Consider the following 21865-nt stretch of genomic DNA (forward strand, 5'->3'; position numbering starts at 1 on the left):
CTACCTACTCTACCTTCAGAATTAGTTAAGGGCTCAATATTTGACAATACAAAAAAATGCACAATCACTTACCAATTGAAATCAAATTGATTTCATCTTTTCCCGCTTATCGCAATAATTTGAGGGCATATTAACTGGAAAATGCCATCTACTCTATATTATTATTTTTATGTTTGTTTTTCAGTTTTTACAAGTTTTTGTCTACAAATTGTAACAAACATCTCTCTCTCTCTCTCTCTCTCTCTCTCTCTCTCTCTAAAGTTCTGTTTGTTAACAGTTCAGTTTGAATGAAACCCAGTCGATGATCATCCAGATTTTCTTCAACATTTCTGGAGTCGTCACCTCATTTGGTCGACCACTATGATACTGGTCTTCGTTGAAACTCTCCTATCCAATATTTTACTGTTGATAACGAAGAAGCAGTCTCACCCAGAGTAGAATCTAGTTCAGCTTTTATATTGGTTGGGTGATGTTTTCAATTCACTGAAATCGTTCACTATTGATGGCTGCCAAACAAATACTAAACAACATGGCGTCTTCAAACTTGAAACATATGCTGTGTAGATTGTGTAATTTTTAATACAGTGATATTTTTCAAGCAACCACCGCCATCTCTAGGTCAGGCCAGGTGACCATCCTCGTATAATATTAAGGGCAATATGGAGACGATGGAAATTCTGTTCTTTTCTTAGAAATTAGTGTTTTCAAAGGCAATCCACATATTTCAACTAACTACGTCAGCACGGGCCTTTACAAATAATTCCATGGAACGGATCAATATCATGATAACTTTTATATTACTTTTCCTTTGTTTCTTTGATTATGTGTCAATGTAAACAGTCTTATTCATACGAGTATTAAAGCTCTTATATCTCTCAAAATTTTGTGAAATTTTAACATATGAAAACATAAACATGACGGAATCTAACAATATAATCTCTCTATCCCCCTTATAACTTCAGAACGTTTAGATCGATGATGATAATGTCGAATAAGTGACGATTTTTTGTTGGAAATAAAAAAATTGAAATTTACCGAAGAAATTCATCGTCATCCAAATAAACTTTTAAATCAAAAACTGGTTGCTCCAAAAGGTTGATAATCGTTTAAATTGTGAATAATTAAGCCCGTGGACTGTGGGTGTACCGTAATTCTGGGAATAACTAGGACTTCGATCGATTCCTCTAGAAAACGAATGTACCTAATTCCAAAAACTTCATCAATCGATTATGACATAATAGTTCTTGGAGAAAAGGTATTAGTAATACGAAGGTATTAGTATTGTTGCGAAATATCTCAACAAAGCTGATTGTTTTTATTGAAAAATTACAGATTTACTTGAGTGCTATGAATAATACCTGTAACCTTTCATTTTTATTACGCTCTGCATAAAGTTGATACAGTGAAGGTCTTCTATCACGTGACTAATACGTCAGCAAAAATATTGATATGAATCAAATCAAAGTTCGACATATTTAGCAAAACTCTTTAGATAAATATACAGATATACTGAGTGAATAAGTTACTAAAACCGAAATCAATATTAGCTGCTTATTCCTGGAGCCTTGATTTTTTGCAGGATGACATATTTATGGTAGTTCATAAAATTGACGTAATATTTAGTTTACCAACTGGGTGTCCCCTTAACTAAATTAAAATTACAATTCATGAACGTTTTTTTTATAGGCTATAGGTCTTAAATAGGAGTTTTCTAAACAATTTGAGAATTGACGTTTCGGTAAATATATTACAATCATCAGTACAAAACACAGATAAAAATATCCATAAAAAACGTCAAAAATAAAATTTTAACACATACGAGGGTTTCCAATTAAGTTTTGAGTCTTCAAAACGAGCCAAGTCCAACAAAAGTTGTTCGCGCACGAAGCACTTCGAAGCAAATGGTTGCATGTTTTTTTCTGAAGAACTGGACATGTCCTCATCCTTCCATTAGAGCAACGTAAAACAGTTCGATACCCTTTTTATAATAAGAATCGTCAAGCTCCTCAAAATAGCCATTAACTGCTGATATCACCTCTCCATTCGTCTTGGAAAATCTTCAACCACAGAGGTATTTTTTCAAGTCTGGGAACAAAAAATAATAAATAATAAAAAATAATCCGAGTGCGCTAAATCTGGCAAATAGAGTGCATGAAGCTGTAATTCATACTTTAATTCATTAATTTTGGCCATTGCAATAACGGATGTGTGAGCTGGTGCGTTATCTTGATGAAACCACCATCTCTTCTTGGTCAAATTAGTCTTTTCAAGATAGTAAATCGAAATAAACCCAAGCGTATCCCAAAAAACCGACGCCACGACTTTGCCTGCATATGGAACGATTTTTGCTTTCTTTGGAGCCGGTTCTCTCTTTTCAGTTCAATGTTTTGATCGTTCTTTCGCTTAAAGTGTAAATTGATAGACCCACGTTGCCAAACATTCGATGGAAACATCTTCAAGACGCTGTTTTTGTTCCATGTTCAAATATTCAGTTAACATGCGATGTCTGCTAACTCGCGCACTTTCAGTCGACAATCATCCAGTACCGCTTTGACGATTTTTTTCAAAATTTCTGGAGTCATCGCGTCATTTGGTGCTGGTCTTCGTTTAAACTTTCCTATCCAATATTTTACCATTGATAACGAAGAAGCAGTCTCACCCAGAGTAGAATCTAGTTCAGCTTTTATATTGGTTGGGTGATGTTTTCAATTCACTGAAATCGTTCACTATTGATAGCTGCCAAACAAATACTAAACAACGTGGTGCCTTCAAACTTGAAACTTAATCTGTATAGATTGTGTACTTTCTAATACAGTGTTATTTTTCAAGCGACTACCGCCATTTCTAGGTCAGGCCAGGTACTTTTGGAACCATCCTCGTATGATAAACAAGGAATTAGCAAAATTATAAGATCAAGAAGAGTGGAATGGCTGGGATGCTTAGAAATAAAGCTGGAAACAAAGAAAATGACTGATGTAAATCTGGCATGAATACGAAAAAAGGCAGACCCAAAAAGCGATGGAATGTTGTGGAGGCAAAAGGAGATTTAATGAAGAGAGGAGTTCGGACTGGAAAGCGAAGATAAGAAATAGGAAAGAATAGAAGTAAATTATTACCACCAAATGGGCCTAAAATGCGTATGTATAGCACGATATATATACAAGTTAAATAGTAAAAATGACAATGAAAAAAAATGTCGGAAACTTTTCAATCAACTCCCGTAAGTATTATCGGTTTGATTAAATAACAATCACGATACCATATTCCGTAACATTCGAACAGCCTACAGTGTTCAAAAAAGCGATTAAATTAAAAAAATAAATAATTTTCAGTTTGTATATAGTTTTCCACGTTAAACGTAATGTACCATCTGACTCACACGCCCTAGACAAATTAATGTAGGAGTACGTACATACCTCCGTTTTCCGGGAAAACGTTGCGTTTGTTTTGTTTGATATTTTCGGATATTGACTAATTTATAAAATTATACGTAGCCGAATTAACAAATTAAGTAATTGTTACGTTTTCTTTAACATAATAAATGCAAATAAGTTGTATCAGTTTAGATCTTTTCACATTCCTTTCTACACGCTACTTCTGTGTTTTTTTTTGTTTATTTTTGAGTGAATTCACAATCTTCCAACCACATTTTGAGGTGCTCAAACACCTCGAGGTTATCCTTCGACAAAATCTACCATACTTGCAATCAGAAGTGGTAAGTTACATAGCTTCTTGGTACGTAACTGATACGTGATAGATCAATAGGCTAAAGTCTTGGTTAGGTCTTCTTCTTCTTTGAGATGATCGGCGCAATCCTTAGATTATCCACCCAGTTGCGAATATTATCGCATCTGACTCATAGTCATCATTCCTTCCAGCCATCTGAAATTATCAAATTTTACAGTTTGTTTTCTGATGCTTTGTCTTTGTTTTTCATATATAGACCAAACCCGGTTTTGTTTTCTTCATTTTTTGAGTCATCTGTATATTGTATTCGATTAAAGTCTCCGAATTATGGTCAGAGGCTTGACACTGACAATGACAGTGACGTTAGGTAAAAGCTCTGATTTACGCAGTGTACATTTCGACACATGTTTTTGGTTGAAATCACCACTAGACTTGAGTACTTGAATATTTTATATAGTCATCGTATTCTGAAAATTACCATCGCATGCAAATACACTAAGTTTATTATCTCGACGTGTTACCAACCCATAAAACGGTGACTAATACTTTTTAAATGAAATAATTTTTTCTCGATATATTCCGGACATTCAACTTACACTTCTCCGGTTAAGCTGAAACAGGCGTTATATATTATGATTAATAACGTTTTGTTCTATACCCTTGTTCAACCTATATTCGTGAACGTAATCAATAGAATTCTGAGAAGGTGGCGTTATTTCACCTGGCTGACTAAACGGCCTGAAGTGTGATAAGATTTGTGGGTACTTTACTAGGAAACCACCCTGTTTCTAGAACTCATTTGCGTTTCCTGTCGACTACGACCTTGTCTTTAATCGTTATTAAAAAGTTTTTTCTTGTCAGTATACAAACAGAAAACTACCATACGAAACAGTGTCGAACTATCGGTGTGTATTTAAGGAAAAACCAATATCTCGGTATTATTCGGAATGAAACAGACAGTAAGTTAAAATTTTATATCAACAAAAACAGTAACGATATGAAGTTTAAAACACAAGAAATAACAATGGAAATAAAATTGTAATGAAATAACATAATGGTTAATTCACACATCTAAGTCTGAGATTTAAGCGATCCGTCGTCTTTACGTCTTTTAAGTCTTTAAACAAAATAATTACGTTATTTCCGGAAACCATACGTCTTCACCATACGAATTCACAAAATATCTTTAACAGTGCTCACCACGATTGCCAACCGTCCAGCATTTCTCGGGATAGTCCCGATTTCCATTTACTTGTCCCGTGTCCTGCCTTGTCTGCCCCCGGGACACGGATTTTCCCGGCTTGGGACTTGCCAAACATGTACCAACTAGGTGGTTTTCATTTGATCCAGCCTTTGAAAAGATTTCATTTATTTCGTATTTTCCCTTTATGGAAGATTGTCCAAACGCGTTGAAACAACTGCTGGGCTTAGAAGATTTGGACCAAAATCAACCAAAAACATTTGAGCACTCTAATCTCCATTTTTTTACTTAACATATGCGCTACCATAGAAAAACCAAATGGAATTCGTCAGAATACCGAAACAAGCGCTACTGAACTTTTTTCAACCATGAAATGTTCAAAAGAAAAAATTATTGCTAAGAAAGAACAATTTTTTGCTCCAATCTGAAGATGACCATAAATCAAGCTGATGTAGACGTTTTTCCAAGTTCAGTTTCCTATTTCCGAATTATTTATGACAACATTTGCCTATATTTATATAAGTATTTAGACTTCAGCGACGATAACCCTTTAAAGATAATATCTTTATATATGTCTATTCATGACAAAGGATATCTCTTTTGAATGCCTTTTAGAAGTTGTCACTACACTGGACTTTGAGAAAATAATCTCCGTAGATTATCTATTCAATAATTACTCTACTATAAAACCATTTTTTTTTCTGAGGTTACCAAGTGTTCAACTTTGACAGTTCAGGAGAAATGGGTTCAGATTCAAATGGACGAATTCCAGAAACCACTGCAGGGTGTATTTAATAAGAATCCAACTTCTCAAAATTTTAAATTTAGAGACGAGTTGCACTGACTTTTTGTCCAATTCCAAACAAGATAAGGACTTCATAAATGATACACCAAAAATATCAATCGAAAAAGTAGAGACCGATGAAGAATGAAGAAAATATTGCACTTCATCCAGCTTTTTTGGTTCAATTTTTGGTGTTTATAAAAGCTTATTTAATGAGTTAGTGCCACAGATTGCTGTCGCCCTTAGCTGGCAACCCTGGTGCTCACGTCTTCTAAGTAATTCTTTAACCAACTTTTATGTCTTTAAACAAAATAAGCAACTAACCAACTCCCGCGAGGTTTTTGTCTAATTATTACACGTTAGCTGACACATAAAACTAGTTGGGTACTTAGTTAAAAGAATAGAGATGGGAGAAAACAAAAAACGATAACTAAGTAGGAAAGAAACAAAACTAGAACTTTGAAGATTTTAGGAAAGATATAATTCCCTACAAAAATAATCTGAAACATTGTTTGGAGTCTATTTTTTATTAATATGAGAGAATTAAAATGATGAAACATTTGTAATTCATAATACGTCTTCTGTGGAAAGGTACGTTCCCAGAATAATAGTCGGTGCTCACTTGTTGGCTGACACATAAAACTAGTTGGGTACTTAGTTAAAGTTAAAAGAATAGAGATGGTAGGAAACGATAAACGATAACTAAGTGAGAAAGAAAAGAAACTAGAAATTTGAAGAAATTCTCTACAAAAATAATTGTTTACAGTCTATTCATATAAATAAGGGAGTATTAAAATGTTGAAGTATTTGTAATTCATAGACGAATCAATTCTTTTAGAATATACTAGTTATGTTGGTATAAGGGTTTAAACTTTGATTTTTAAACAACCTTACGTTCATAAAGAACAATTTTAATATAAAAACTGTCGCAAATAATATTGTTCGATCGTTTCCTCAGTACTATTGTCCAACTGCCTGTACCAGTTCAATCTGGTTTAGTTCGCTATAATGAGGTCATCTAACCACCGTCATTCCACGTTTTTTTGTAATTTCATCAACTTTTTAAATTTTTCTTTATGAAGGGAATACGAAAAATAGTTTTCGGACAGAACTGGGATGTAACTTCCCCAATTTTTTTTATTCATAGATCACTTTCAAAATTTTGCAGGATTCGGTGGACCCCCTACAGCTACTCTACTACCAATTTTCAAATCTCGATAAAAAGTGAAGATTAGATCTATCGATGGAAACTTGCGTTGTGGCTTAGTTTTCACGACGAAGAGTTTAAAAAATATATAATTAATTGCTTGATGGTGTTAATTATTTGACAATAGAATCAAATAAACAAATTTTCAATTAAATTTCAATTGATTGTGCTGTGAGTGGATATCAAAAAAGCAAAGTTGGCTGGCTCACGTTTTTCGACAAGATATGACGAAGAAAACACAAGTATTTCTACCTGAAGCCATAATTTTGGATACCTCTTTTAAACATCACTTTCAGCTCCTTATTAGTGCTAAGCTCGAGTAGCTCCTCTTGTAATATCACATTTTCCGTTTCATCAAATCCATGGTGGTATTTCCATCGACATAATGTCTTGTGAAGAATCAAACAAGTTCATGCAAGGCTGCAAGCAAATACACTACAAGTTGTATTAAACCGCTTGACTATTGTCAGTTTTATTGTGTCTGTTAGATAGTGGGTACCTACTTTCATTGTTTTTACTGGATACCGAGATGGAATGTATATTTTATTCTGGGGGACAGAATTAAGTACTGTACTATACAATTGTAGACCTCCATTTTTTGTCACGCCCAACATAGACCCGCGTCGAGTCTCCGGTGGATCCCTTGTGTATTCCACCTGAACCACTTTGGGAATCACGGAAGAATAGATGAGAAACAATTGAAAACCTAAATCAAAAATTTGAAAGATGTGTATCGTCAGGTATTGGCAAAAATGGTTAGAAGTGGCTAATCTTTATTTTCTTTTTTTTTTTTTCTTTGTGACCATTCTTAAATTTTTCTACGAATTGAAACGTTAACAACAACAATTCCTACTTGGACGATTTCGATCATTTTCTCCAACTATTATGTCAGCATTTAATAATTACACAAGGAGATTTAATTCGTCAAAGGCCAGCAATTAATCTCGACATGTATAATTCATGCTACATTGTCTTTATATTTTTAAATTTTTGGGGATATAATAAACACCAACAAAACGTTATATCCGCCTAGTACTACCCTGTAGTATGGAACTTCAACGAAGCCCCGTATACGTTCGTTTTCGTTCAACTCTCACATACATTATTTTATCAATTATAAATTTCTGAAAAGTAATAAACCCGCCTATGATTTAATTGAAAAGGATTTTCTTGTAACCCCTGCCGAGTGTAAATCCTGTGTCCAGGAATTCCTTAATTAGCCATGGGAATTCGCTTATACCGTTTCCAGAAAACTATAAAAACATTTTTATTTTCGAGATGGATGACTCTGGAATCAACTACAGCAGTTAATTTGATAGGTTTGATTTATATAGGCAGCTCCAGGAATAATACTATTCAACTTTTATTTCAAAGATTAAAGTTGGGGTTTTAATTGATTCTCGAGCTTTACAATTAGCACGATTTCATTTTATAACAATGGAACTATTTCACACCTAGATAGCTTTATTAAAACTGAAATATCTACGAAACTTCTTTACAAAAACCAGCCATTTTTCGGATTCTTACTTTATCATATTTAAGTACAAAAGATCCAGTAATTTGATAGGATTCAAAATTTGGGTACTAGTTCATAATCAAAGAGAACTTATAAAGCATTCTTCACCTTCAACAAGAGTCTTTATATGCCTATATTCTCACTTAAAATCAAACACTAAGCAACAACAGACACAGATATATATTAAATAATCTTATTTTGATTAATCTGTCCTGTTATGGTTCTCCAAAACACTCATGTGCCGTTTGTTTACAAAGAAATATATATTTTGAATAATCTAAATATATTATAATGAATAATAATTTCATCACATCTCATATTTAACCAACTTTCAGTTTTTAATGTCAACAGTTCATATATTTTTCTAAATATTACTTCATAATAGTCCAATATTGTGTTATCGAAGTTAAAGAATTACAGAAGTAACTTTTGATCTGTTGGCATGACTGTCTAAAGCTTAAACAATATCATTTCTGTACAGGTTGAAATTTCACAAATAAATCTGCCCTAGCAATATAATAACAAGTATTATTCAAGTTAATGAATTGATAGTACTTAACAAAATATCAAATAGGATACTTTTCAATTGGTGCACGCACTATCAACTCTTGTAGATTTTGATTTGGCTGATACGTCCTACATTGTGTTTTAGAAAAAATAATTCTGACAATATACCCGAATAGACCTTAATATCCGAAATAACACTTTTCTAATCCTGATAAAATTATTATAATTCAATTTGAAATACAATTGTCAGTTTTTGGCTCGGTTTGAAATGGCAGACATATTTTGTGTCATGAAAGCTGAGCGTGTTGTTGCCAGCCGTTTCTTATTGGCTGCGCAAGGTTCAGTAAAAAAAATAAATTCCCTTTTAATTAGTATTTAAAAACACAAAACTAATTATTCAGTTCTTACTAATATAGAGAAAATATAAAATATATTTAAAATATTACAAGAAATCTTATCAATCACATCGTCGTTTATGAATTTCAGTTATAGTCATATATGTAATATTCCTATATGGACAGTTGGTATGGGAAAAAACGTCCTTATGTTACGTTACGATGCCGACAATATTAATTTTCTCTCTCGCTCGGGACACTTTATCTTACTGCGCATGCTTGAGAGAATGCGCAGAATCGAACTGCAGCCACGGTGGATAGAGAAAGCGTTATCATTCTGTCTTCTTTCAAGCTTCCACTTCCATATAGAAGTATTACATATATGTTTTTAGTACAGTTTGCCGGAGATGGCTTATTAGATGTGTATTTGGTGCACATGTTAATATTAGTCTGTTTCTAGCTTGTATGCTAAAGTGCTTTTGTGAATAATTAGAAATATTTATCCTGCAAGATACATTTTAAGGTAAATTTTGAATATTTGTAAATATAGGTATATTATCTCTCTACCAAATGAAGCTTTTGTTAATATTTGATCGTAATTATATAAAGTCGGCATTTAGTTTTCTGCCGCCATCTTGAATTTTTAATAGTAATGTAGATTTAGCTTTTACATTCTATGTATAAAGACTTTATATATACATTTTCAAGATTTAAAAAGAAACATACAAACAATTTCATATTCTATAAAGTTTCAAATAAAATTAGCTTGGTATTTTTAAAGACTGTGACAGTGCTACCCCAGATTGCTACATCGCCGGCGTCACTGCTCCAAAATGTCTGCTTGTTAAAATAACTTAATAATTGCAAATTAAATATTAGTTGCGCACTCTCATAGATACTTTGGTCATCCAATTATTTTCAAATTGTTATTTGGAGTAGTTGATCGTTACAAATTTGAAATATCATTATATTTACCGCCACTCATCTAACTTCTGATTGGGCATAATCTGATGCCGCTCATTTTGACTTTCTCCTATTGGTTAGTTAACAAAATTGGTAGCGTTATGTCGTTTATATCATATCCCGCCACCTTAGTGAAATCATGTTTTAGTGATGCTTTGTCTTTAGTTGTGCAATGATAGTTTGTAAACAGTTATATGTAATTCTCCTTACAATTCAAATTATTCTAAATTGAAGCCCTACAGCTCAGATTGATACGGTATGTAATCATTATATTATATTTGTATAAATGCCGTTTTATAACCATAAATAATAAACAGTTTTTTTTCTTTGAAATGAGCGGGAACGTATGAGGTTATAAGTACGACGGTGAATCTTTCCCGGCAAATTATGATTGTCTTGATAAGTAGTTGAAATTAAAGTAAATTAGTATTGTTTCGATTATATTTATTCTATTAAAAATTGAATTATTGATTTAGATTAGTTATAACTGTATATATTTTTGATTTAACCTATGCACTGTATTCAGCTGATAGTTTAGTTGGAAATAGATATTTGTGGTTGTTATATTGTTTAATTTTGGTTAGATCCGATGACGACATCGTTACGATTTGTACAAAACACCTAAGTAGTATAATTTTATAGGTATTAAAATCCAATTTGTGTTTACCAACACTTTTTGGTGGATCAAGATTAGTTTGTGTACAAGATTAAGAGTAGAAGATTAAACCGATGGCTGACAATAGGGAGGAGGGTACAAAAAAACCGGAGTCAGAGGTACCAGTTTCTCAAGACTTACCACGGATGCTAGTTTCTCAGAACCCAGTACAGCCGGAGCCAGAGGCACCAGTTCAATCTGCCTCACATCCTGGAATTGAGCAGGCAGCAGCTGCTTCTAGCTCACAATCTGGGGCTGAGCCTTTTCGATTTGGCACAATATCTTTGCCTCTGAATCAACACCCTGATGATTGTGATCTAAATGAATTCTGTCAGGTATTATTCCAAACTAAACCACCAAAAAATAACGATCCAAATTATTTATTTGGGCAAAGAGATCCATCAACATCAGATTCTGATACTACTAAGGATGCATCTTGGTTTGAACTCGTAGAGAAACATGTTTGTCCGACGAGATATAATAGAGATCCTAATTTAATATTTCCACCAAAATTTCATCCACTATCACCACCATCTCCAAATAGAAATCCAGTGACTCCATCTCCACAAAATAAAAACGGAGTGATTCCATCTCCTGAAAATATAAATCCAGTGATTCCATCTCCTCAAAATAGAAATGCAGTGACTTCATCTCCTCAAAATATAAATCCAGGGATTCCATCTCCTCAAAATATAAATCCGGTGATTCCTTCTCCTCCAAATATAAATCCAGTGATTCCTTCTCCTCAAAATATAAATCAAGTAATTCCATCCAGACAAAATATAAATCCAGTAATTCCATTTAGACAAAATAGAAATGGATTGATTCCATCTCCTCAAAATAGGAATGGAGTTATTCCATCTCCTCAAAATAGAAATGGAATGATTCCATCGCCTCAAAACAGAAATGGAATGATTCCATCTTCTCAAAATAGAAATGGAATGATTCCATCTTCTCAAAATAGAAATGGAATGATTCCATCTCCTCAAAATAGAAATGGAGAGATTCCATCTTCTCAAAATAGAAATGCAATGAATCAATCCTATCAAAATATAAGTCCAGTAATACCATCTATTCAAAATAGAAATCCCGTCTTTCCATCTCAAAATAGAAATTCAGCAATTTCTTCTAGACAAAATAGAAATTCAGTATTTCCATCTCCTCAAAATAGAAATTCAGTATTTCCATCTCCTCAAAATAGAAATTCAGCAATTCCACCTCCTCAAAATAGAAATTCAGTATTTCCATCTTCTCGGAATAGAAATTCAGTATTTCCATCTTCTCAAAATAGAAATTCAGTATTTCCACGTGCTCAAAATAGAAATTCAGTATTTCCACCTTCTCAAAATAGAAATTCAGCAATTCCACCTCCTCAAAATAGAAATTCAGCAATTCCACCTCCTCAAAATAGAAATCGAGTGAACCCAATTCTTATAAATATAAGTCCAATGGATCCATCATCTCACAATGTAAGTCAAGTAAATTCATTTATTCCAAATATGAGACCAGTGACTCCATATCGTCAAAATATGAGTCTGGGAATACCATATCAACTATCACATCCAAATTTCGAGTCACTATCATCATTAGATTCACATTTCGGTTCAGTATCATCTGAACCAGATTTGGATGCTATGATAGCATATGAACAAAATTTTGATCCGATCCTACCATACGAACATTCTGCTGATACATTATCATTTTGCGAACCAAATTTAATTCAACCATCAACTGAACCAAATTTAAATACACCACCACCACCGTATGAACTAAGTTTATTCCCACCTCCATATGAACTAAGTTTATTTCCACCTCCACCACCGTATGAACCATGTTTATATCCACTACCACCCAATTCAGTTATACCAGCACCAAATGTAATTTTTCTTCCACCAAATGTAAATCCATTACCCCAACCGCAGTTTAATCCAATGCCCTATCAGTTGGTGCCATTTGTGACAAACTATTGTCCTCCTTATTTATTGCCGTCACCTTTGCCTTATCCATATCAGAACACGGAGCATATCGAAAGAAATGATTCCGTAAATAATAGATGACTAGATACATATTCCGACTCTGCCTGTCATTATTATCCTCGGAAAGTAAGTATTTTTTCTTCTGTTATACTAGATATGCACTGTTTTTGAAAAATTTATAGTCAAAATACCTGGATTTATTTTTTTTTTATTTAGTTAAACCGTATATGAAAAAACTGGAGTATAATAATTACATTTGCAGAGATTCAGAGCCTTACCTAACTTGACTATATTTGCATAATGTATTTTTTCTTCCATTATATATTTAACTTGAATTTTAAGTGACTATGGTAAAATCCTTAGTCTTGTTTTTATTTTTTAAAATTTATTAAGGGGTTTTGTTATTTATTTATGGAGGTTTTATTCAAATTAGCAAATATTTAAGTTGAGATATGAATTAATTGATTGGACATTTTATCTTAGTCATCGTGAACAAATTCATAATTTTCTTAACCCTCACTATATGAGGTCCAAGGTGTTCACAATTTGGAGGAGTAGTCCTCTAATTTCTAAATATTTTGACTGTAGTACAAAATGTGTTTATTATGTAAATTTAGTTGAGTAAGAAATGAGGTTTTCTTGAAATAATCTCAAATTCGTGTAGCTATTTTTTTATATGCATATGTAGTTAATATATTATGTAGTTTATACTAATATAGAAGAATATAGTATGCATGCGTTCTCTTTATCTTGAATATTTATTAAACAATATGCAGTATTCAATAAACAATATTTTTCGTAGTACACATATTGATAATAATATATTGTTCTTATACTTAGTTTATAGTTCAACAGAATTATATTGTATAATTAATTATTATATTCCCATTTGTTTTTCTTAGAAATCTCAGGTATTCTGATTTAGTATTATATGAAATATACTTTAATTAAATGGAAAATGTAGTGAAAATTATATTAGGGTCATGAACTTTTTATTATTTTTGCAAATTTCAATTTTTGTAGGATTTTCACCCATTATTCATTTATATTTCATTATATAAAAATTTTCAAAATTTCAAAAATATTTTTATTAAATTCTAAAATCTAATAACAATTGTTTATTGAAGGTATTACAGACTTTATCAAATATTCTCCATAAAGTAAAATAAATAATGAAATAAATCAAAGAATTTCAAATGTTGAATAACTAGAGAGGGTGGAACTATTTTTTTAATTTCATTTATTTCGAAATAATGAAGATGAGGAAACGAAACTTATTTTCAAATAAATAAATTAGTGCCACTTTACCAAAACCTTGTACTTTTCTTTGATACTTGCTCATTTAAAATATGTTTTGTATTTTATTTTGTCTAGTATATTCTGACCCTCAGTTTTGTTTTGTGGAATATATAGTGGGGGTTATACAATGCGGTCCATATGTATTGAATAAATTTAATTTTAGCGTTATTATGTACTATGTGAAAAAATCTGAAACAGGTCGATTTTTATTCTTAAATTGACAATTTATAGTATGAAATTATTATTTCATTATCCCCCTTAAGCACCCCCTCAAAAATTTGAAATAAAAAAGTGGGTCGTTTTCGAAAGGGATTTTAGTCCTTTGTGCAGCAATATAAAGTTTTTTTTTTAATTTGGTGCAATCATAACAGAAAATTAATTTTAAAGCTTTAAAATTATATATATATATATATATATATATATATATATATATATATATATATATATATATATATATATATATATGGACCACATCGTATATTTAAATTAGCCCCTACGTTTTTCTGCTTTGGTAAGGCATACTAAAAAAATATCAGAGACATAAATAGATGAAAATTATCTTTAAGATCTCACAGGACATTATTGTTTATTTCTATTTCAGGATTTTTTTGTTATGGTGGTGATTATTGCTTTTTGTATTAGATTGATGTTCAAATGTATGATCTTCGTACCACATTTTAATAATTGTTGATTTTTTGACTAATTGAACAAATGTAACAAATCTAGTAATCATATATGAATTTAATCAATTAATATACCTCAACTGCAGCCCTTTTAACATAAAAAAAATTTTAAAGTACAATATGATTGAGAAAATTCCAAGTTTTTGTACAATAAAATAATACTTTTGTTTATTTGAAATTATGTTTAATCATAATCAAAGTATTTAAGTAAAATGAATTAACAATTTATTAGTTAGAATTCAAAGCAGATGTATTCATGTTTTTATTTTTAGATGACAGGACAATATTTAAGCCTTTTACGCTCAATTAATAATGAATACGATCTTCAAGAATTAGTTGGTACTGGAGCATTTTCTAATGTTTATAGAGCTAAAGTAGCCGTAAGTTGATATAGTTTAGTTATTATACCAATACTAGATCCTACAATTATCATGTTTGTAAAAAAAATTCTTATACGTCTGATTCTTCCTTCTAGGCAACCAACGCTACAGTAGCAATTAAATCTTACAAAATCAAAAATAACTTTTTAACTGCGCTGTTTAGAATTGCTTCTGAAATGGCTATAATGAATATTGTAAATCATGAAAATTTAATCAGATTTATGGGTGGTAACTTGACTAACGAGTAAGTATTAATATCAGAATTTACAATTCTATAGGTTGTTTTGTTGACTTGGAGGAGGCTACATTGAAAAATTGGATATGTCCTGATGAGACTTCTCTTCAGTAAGAATATCTCCGTACCTCATTTTAAGTGTATTCGCCAGTTTCTCTTTTTTCTCTTGTATTTTTTATATTGATAGAAAATTAATACCAATTTTGTTTTTAAGGGCTGTGTACCTGGTGTTGGAATATGCCCCAATGGGAACTTTACGCAAATTTGTGGTTGATAAAGTAAAATTTTCCCCACGTCAACTACAAAATTTGATAAGACAACTCTTGAATGGCCTAATTTACTTACATACCTTAAGCATTATGCATGGTGATGTCAAGCCAGAAAACATTTTAGTTTTTTCTGTCGAACCAGATATTATGGTTAAATTATCTGATTTTGGGTAAGTTACCAATGTTATTATATTTAATAAAACTCTTTGAAATTTCCCTTTTTACCCTATATTAGGAGTGCTAATTTCTTATAAAAAATTTTCTGTTCTTTATATCTTGCGCCAAATTTTCCACTTCGGTTCATGACCTTTCCTTCTTTTTTAAGATTTCTCCTATCAGGTTATTTCACTCCTCTCTCTGTTTTTCTCTCTATCTCTTTCTCCCTGTCTGTTTTTCTCTCTCTGTCTGTCTGTCAATACTCAAGATTCACAGCCACATGTGACAATTGGGCTGTAAATTGCTTTGAACACTTCCATTCTTGTTTTTATCAAAATTTCTGAGCCCCTTACTTAATGCTATCGTTTAATTCTAAATCCTGTCTTTCTGTTTCTTTCAACTTATTTCCTAGGTATTGGAAGTCTTATTACCTTATTTCTCTTTCTTTGTACAGGTGTTGTCTAGTGACTCGTTCATTTGCTGCTAACATTTTCTTTTTTTTAGATTCTTTCATTTTTCTATTGAAAATTTATAGTAGTGATAAGGTCACTTTTTCTCTCACATTCATAATAATCTGTGAATCTATTTTCTCCCGACGCCTTTTATTACTGCAACCAATTTCTTTTTAGTTATAAGGTTTTCACTTATTTCTTCTTCTTGATTTTTTCCATCTTCCTCTCTTTTCTTTTCCGTTTCGTTGTGTTTTTATTCTCTGTGTCAAGCATTCCAAAATATTCTTTCCAGTGATCTAACTTCATTTACTAGTAATTCCCATGCCTGATTCTTAATTATATATTTTTTGTCCTAAATATTTGTGCTATCTCATCTTTTTTATTTTAACATTGGTTTTTATCTCATCAGTTCAGTCTGTCCTTATCGTTTTGTCTGATTGTCCCACAGGAGTCTCTTGCAGACTCTATGATGATAGTTCTGTAGAGCTGCCACGCTTTTTCTAGATTCTTACTTATGAAGGCCTCTTCTATATTTTCTCATTTATTGTTTGCCATTTTTTCATACCTTTTTGTCTACTGCAGTTTGTACTTCTTTGCGTTAATATTTCTGCTACAAGTAGGTAGTGTTCACTGTTTATTTCATACACACATTTAACTGCGACGTCCCTTATTATTCCTCTTTCTACCAGTATATACTCTATAATTGACCGTTCACATTCTTAGTGCACAATAATCTGGAATTTTTTTTTCCTTGTTATTTCTAGTGACTTCCTCATGTTTACCAATTTGCGTGTTTTATACATTATCTTTTACGCTAACTCTTTCATTAAAGTCTCCTGCTACAATTACAGCCCCTTTTGCCGTTCCTACCGTTACATTTCAATGATCCCCCAATGTATCTTTAGATTCTGTCTCTTTCTCATTTTTTTTTTGGTCTTATGTTTATTGATTCTTTATTAATTTTATTTAGATTGTCTGAAATTATAATGGGATCACGACGTATGTTTAAACATTCAGGAACATATTCGTACATGGCACCTGAGTTGCATTTCAATTTCCCGTACGACACCAGCTCTGATTTGTATTCAGTTGGTGTTGTTTTATATGAACTGATTTATGGCCGAAAACCTATACAAAAATCGATATTTGTAGATTATTTGAATCTATTGAGAAGAAGAGTGGAAATAAAGGTAATCATTTTTATTTATTTAATAAAAACTAATTTAAACTTCATTAATATACATTGATTTGTGTATTTAAATACATTTAAAAAAATTTTCGAACAAAAATTCATTGATCATTGAACAATTTTCTATAATAGAAAAATCATTATAAGCTTAACGTGAATAAACAATGTCATTATCACACTAATATTTAAAATAAATTGAGATACACTTTGGTAGAATAAAATACAAATGGTATATGGTATAGAGGTAAATAGTCTGTGATATCGCAAACCATTCCAAAAATTCCCAACTTAGTTACTACATTCTTGCAAATGTTATCCACTATTACTTATTTTATGTTTATTCTTCTCTAGACGCCCTTTCGGACGTCAGGTTATTAGATTTTATTTTTCTTTTATCCATTTCCAGTCTTTTTTTATCCTTTGCTACTTCATTCATCTTCTGTATTGTTTTCCTTTATAATACCCCTTCCTGTGCTACTTATTGTAGCCAAGTTTTCTTGTGTACTCCTTTCAATCACTTCGTATATCTTTTTGCTTTTGTCACTTTTTTATCAAGCTTTGTGTTCATACCAGTTTAGACCTTCCATAACAATTTTTTCAAAATAGTTGAAGATTATCAGTCAAATGGTTGTTCACTACCAACACACACATCACTCACAATTACATCGTCTGGTTTTTCAGAGCTGATGTTGGATGCACCAGATAGTGTAATTGTGAGTGTTTGTCAGTACCGGTAAAGTGTGTGCTTAGTATAATTAAATACATTTTTAGTTTGATTCACGTAATGGATATCCTCGTCAGTGCATCAATTTTGTGAAATCTTTGTTGAATTATGACAAACAAAATCGGCCGACTATTGAAGAGCTTCTGAACAATAGATACTTAGAACTTACACCACCAAACCATTCTAACGAAAATCACTACCAAGGCAGCTGCAGAAGTTTCATTAAAAGTTCACAATATTTGAAAGGAGGTAATGTTGGCCTTGCTTACATCTATGGAGTGCGAGGTTTTTTGCAGTTGAGATTATATGCAAACACTATAACAAATAATGAAGGATTGCTCATGTACTTGGAACATAAGCTACGGAAATATGCTGATTATATAAATGCATTGCAGAGAAAATTGTTATCTGAAAGTGACATTTTTATTAATTTTGACTCTCACATTAATGAAGATAGTTTCCGGTAAGTAAATAATACAAAAATAATTTGTATAACATTTTGTATTTAAGTAGTTTTCTATAAACGTTTTTGTTTCATATTATCCTGGGTAAATTTCGTTGTAGCATAAGACTAGGTAAACTTCGTTGTAGCATATAGCCTAACATCCTGAGGATTCTTAGATTATTCAAGTAGCTCGTCTACATTGATGGTTATTTGTTATCAACGATTTTTTATTATTGCCCCAATCAATTTGACTTTTTGTATAAAATATTTGATTTTAATCCATACACCTTTTTTCCACCTTGTATGTTTAACTATGGTGGGTCTATTAATTTTGATCTCATATGACCAAATAATCCATTGGTGTATCAATTTTAATAATTTTTCAGAAGTACGCTGTTTTCTACCTCTGCTCTTTTGGATGCTTACGATCTATGTCTAGTGGGAAATATGTATATTGCCAATAAATCGAACGATATAGGTATCCCTAAACTTGAAAAAGGATTGTCTCTTTTATTCTCCAATTTACTTACAGAACCTATGGGAGAACGTAAAAGAATATTAATGGCTAAAGTAAGTGAACATTAATACTTGAAACTTGTTTATCTAATTCAATTTTATCTTAATTTTTTTCAGTTGAAGCAATGGGTATGCCTTCTTGAAAAGCTACACAGAGACAGACAAAATAGGGTAACCCTGGTGAAAAGTTTAGGAGAAAAATTTAAGCCAATATAATCAATTTTGATATTTATGTTACATTAGAAAATGTTCTGTGATACTAAATCACTATTTTTCTATTTAGTTAGTTTATTGAAAAAGTTTGCGTTCCTTTGTGAATTTAAATGTTTTTTTTTGTGATAAATATTCTAAAATTGTCGTTCCGCCTTTGAGGCGCTAAAGAATTTCATATTTGGTTTGCGAGAGCTACATTTATCAGTATTGTTAAATTTGGTATATTATTTAGTTGAATGAATTTTTTCTATTGAATTTACCAAAGTATAAAATATTTCAAAACATATTCAAGAATATTACATTAAGTACAGTTTATGTCGGAAAAATTTCATGACTTGAAACTAATAGTTATGTCAAATATTTCTGCCTATTTTTTAATACATTAAGTACATACAAGTAACATTAACCCACACTGATTTTCATTTTGCAAATGATGAGATATCGATAAATTCTAGGAACTTTTCACATACATTTGAATCCTATAATCTCATCAGTCTTATAAACCAACATGTTATCCTCTTCAGAAACCTTTTTGGAGATGATTACATGGTTATATGAATAAACGCAGATAGTTCCAGAATTTCCTATTTGTTAATGATTTTTCGATTATCAGTGTAGTGTATTAATAATGCTTGCTAGTCAAGTAACAAATTGTACCTCATTCAAATGCTTTAAGCGAAAGACTTATTTGGACCATGTTACCTGACTTACTGGTTGTGATGATTCAAGATATTTCTTGAACCTATGTACCTTTTGTTTGATGTTTAAAGCTGGGGTATACATTTTGATGGTATTCCTCACACGCACTTGTCTATCAATGTTAAATCCCTCCCTCTTCTTCTGTCAAGTTCATATATCTTTTTATGGATTTTTCTAGTCATACTCAAAACTCCCACTTATTATTTCCAGTTTCAATATTTTGTCGTATCTGGAAGTTTTTTTCTGTCAATTCTATTGTATCTTATACTTCTGCTTCGATTGTTGTAATTGTTTTCACCACACCTTCCCTCGGTTGGGTAATTTACCCCTTAAACATCCTTGATACAATTCCATGGTATTTTTTTCGCCTTATCATAATATGTATGGTTTCTTCTGTTGGATTAAGATTTCTTTAAATTATCCAATTTTCAATCAAAGATATCTTTCTCCATAGCTTGCTGTTTTGCACTGTTTCTTCACCAATTATTTTTATTTCCTTTCAAAGTGTTTTCCTTCTATGCTATTTTTCCGTGCCTTATAAATGATATTATGGTCTATACAATTCTGGGTCACATTTTAATATTCAGTATCCTTTGTAAAAAGCAATCTATTGGTTTTAGTATTAAATACTAGTATCACTACACCAACATTCAAAACTACATTGTCTGGTCTTTCGAGCCGGATAGAAATTATTTAAGTAGTCCACGCAGTGTAATTGTCGGTGTTAATGTAGTGGTACTATAAACAAGAACTTTCACTCAGTTATCCGTTTTAGCTGAGAATTCCAAGTGTGTAATATTATTTCTTGTTTCGTAATTCGGGTTTTGTTTTTCCATTTATATTTCTACCAGAATCAAAGTATTGGTACATTGTTAGACAAGTTTAAAATGTACCCTTTTTTAACGCTTTAAACAAGACTGATATTATAAATAAAATATACAGAGTGAGTTGTAAATGTATTTTAAAAACGAGAATTTATAAATTTTTTTTTACTTGACTCACTCGAAAGTGATATTTTTATATAGAATAGTTGGCAGTTACTCGCCTATTTATGCTTTTGTTCGTTTTTTGTTTGTTTCGTTTCAATTTCATTACAGTTTGTTATTAGAATGTAAATTTGTTTGGATTTGTCAATTAATCTTTGAATTTTGATTGTTCTTAATCAAATTGAATATAATTCTCAAAAAATTTATGAAACCGAATAAAAAACTCCGATTAACGTTGACTGAATATTGGAGCTCAGTAACTAGGTGCAATAAGTTTTTTGTGATAAAATAAACGTTTTTTCAGAATTAATAACATTCTAATTCTAAACTGTTTTGAAAAATAATATATGATTGTTTTTGTTGGAATTATTCGTTAGTTTTTACTTGTAAATGAATTTTTGAAAGTTTATTATACATAAGCTCAAAATTGTCTTTCAAATGTCACAAATGTAAAACAATTAGTTTAAAATCTCATTTTCTAAACAACTTTCAAAAGTTGATTTACCATTTTCGTACTGTGTTCAGTTAGTTCAGTTTGTTTCAATAAATTGTTCCGTTCCTTCAAACATCGTTTTTATTCCAAACCTTCACTAAAAATTTGTTACAGTGTATTCATATTTTTTTTATGTTTATGTTTACCCACTACCAGTTCCTTTTGCTATACTAACTACCCTTGTATTTGTCACTCTGCTTATGTAATTGTTCCAAATTTTCTATTCAGTATCCATTAGTTTTTTTACTCTCGTTTTGCTTTGATTTCCATCTCTTAGGAAACACCTGGGACTTCT

At 31.4% G+C, this 21865-nt stretch overlaps 2 protein-coding genes across 4 annotated transcripts; both read left to right on the forward strand.

Moving 5' to 3' along the window:
• The first annotated feature begins 9646 nt into the window (after positions 1 to 9646).
• LOC130450760 (probable myosin light chain kinase DDB_G0292624) lies at positions 9647 to 21643 on the forward strand. 3 transcript variants are annotated; one of them, XM_056789381.1, is made up of 8 exons: positions 9647 to 9760; positions 15086 to 15193; positions 15289 to 15437; positions 15643 to 15867; positions 17276 to 17495; positions 18266 to 18681; positions 19050 to 19233; positions 19297 to 21643. In XM_056789381.1, the coding sequence occupies exons 2-8, from the start codon at positions 15086 to 15088 to the stop codon at positions 19393 to 19395; spliced, it is 1401 nt and encodes a 466-aa protein (XP_056645359.1). In that variant the 5' UTR covers positions 9647 to 9760; the 3' UTR covers positions 19396 to 21643. The 3 variants fall into 3 exon arrangements, with proteins under 3 accessions (XP_056645359.1, XP_056645356.1, XP_056645357.1); XM_056789378.1 differs by lacking the exon at positions 9647 to 9760 and adding an exon at positions 10281 to 10456; XM_056789379.1 differs by lacking the exon at positions 9647 to 9760 and adding an exon at positions 12566 to 12957.
• Positions 10930 to 12912, forward strand: LOC130451074 (uncharacterized). Its single transcript, XM_056789872.1, has one exon. The coding sequence runs from the start codon at positions 10930 to 10932 to the stop codon at positions 12910 to 12912; it is 1983 nt and encodes a 660-aa protein (XP_056645850.1).
• Positions 21644 to 21865: the final 222 nt, after the last annotated feature.

The sequence above is a fragment of the Diorhabda sublineata genome, chromosome X (genome assembly GCF_026230105.1).
Source record: "Diorhabda sublineata isolate icDioSubl1.1 chromosome X, icDioSubl1.1, whole genome shotgun sequence".
Lineage (NCBI taxonomy): Eukaryota > Metazoa > Arthropoda > Insecta > Coleoptera > Chrysomelidae > Diorhabda > Diorhabda sublineata.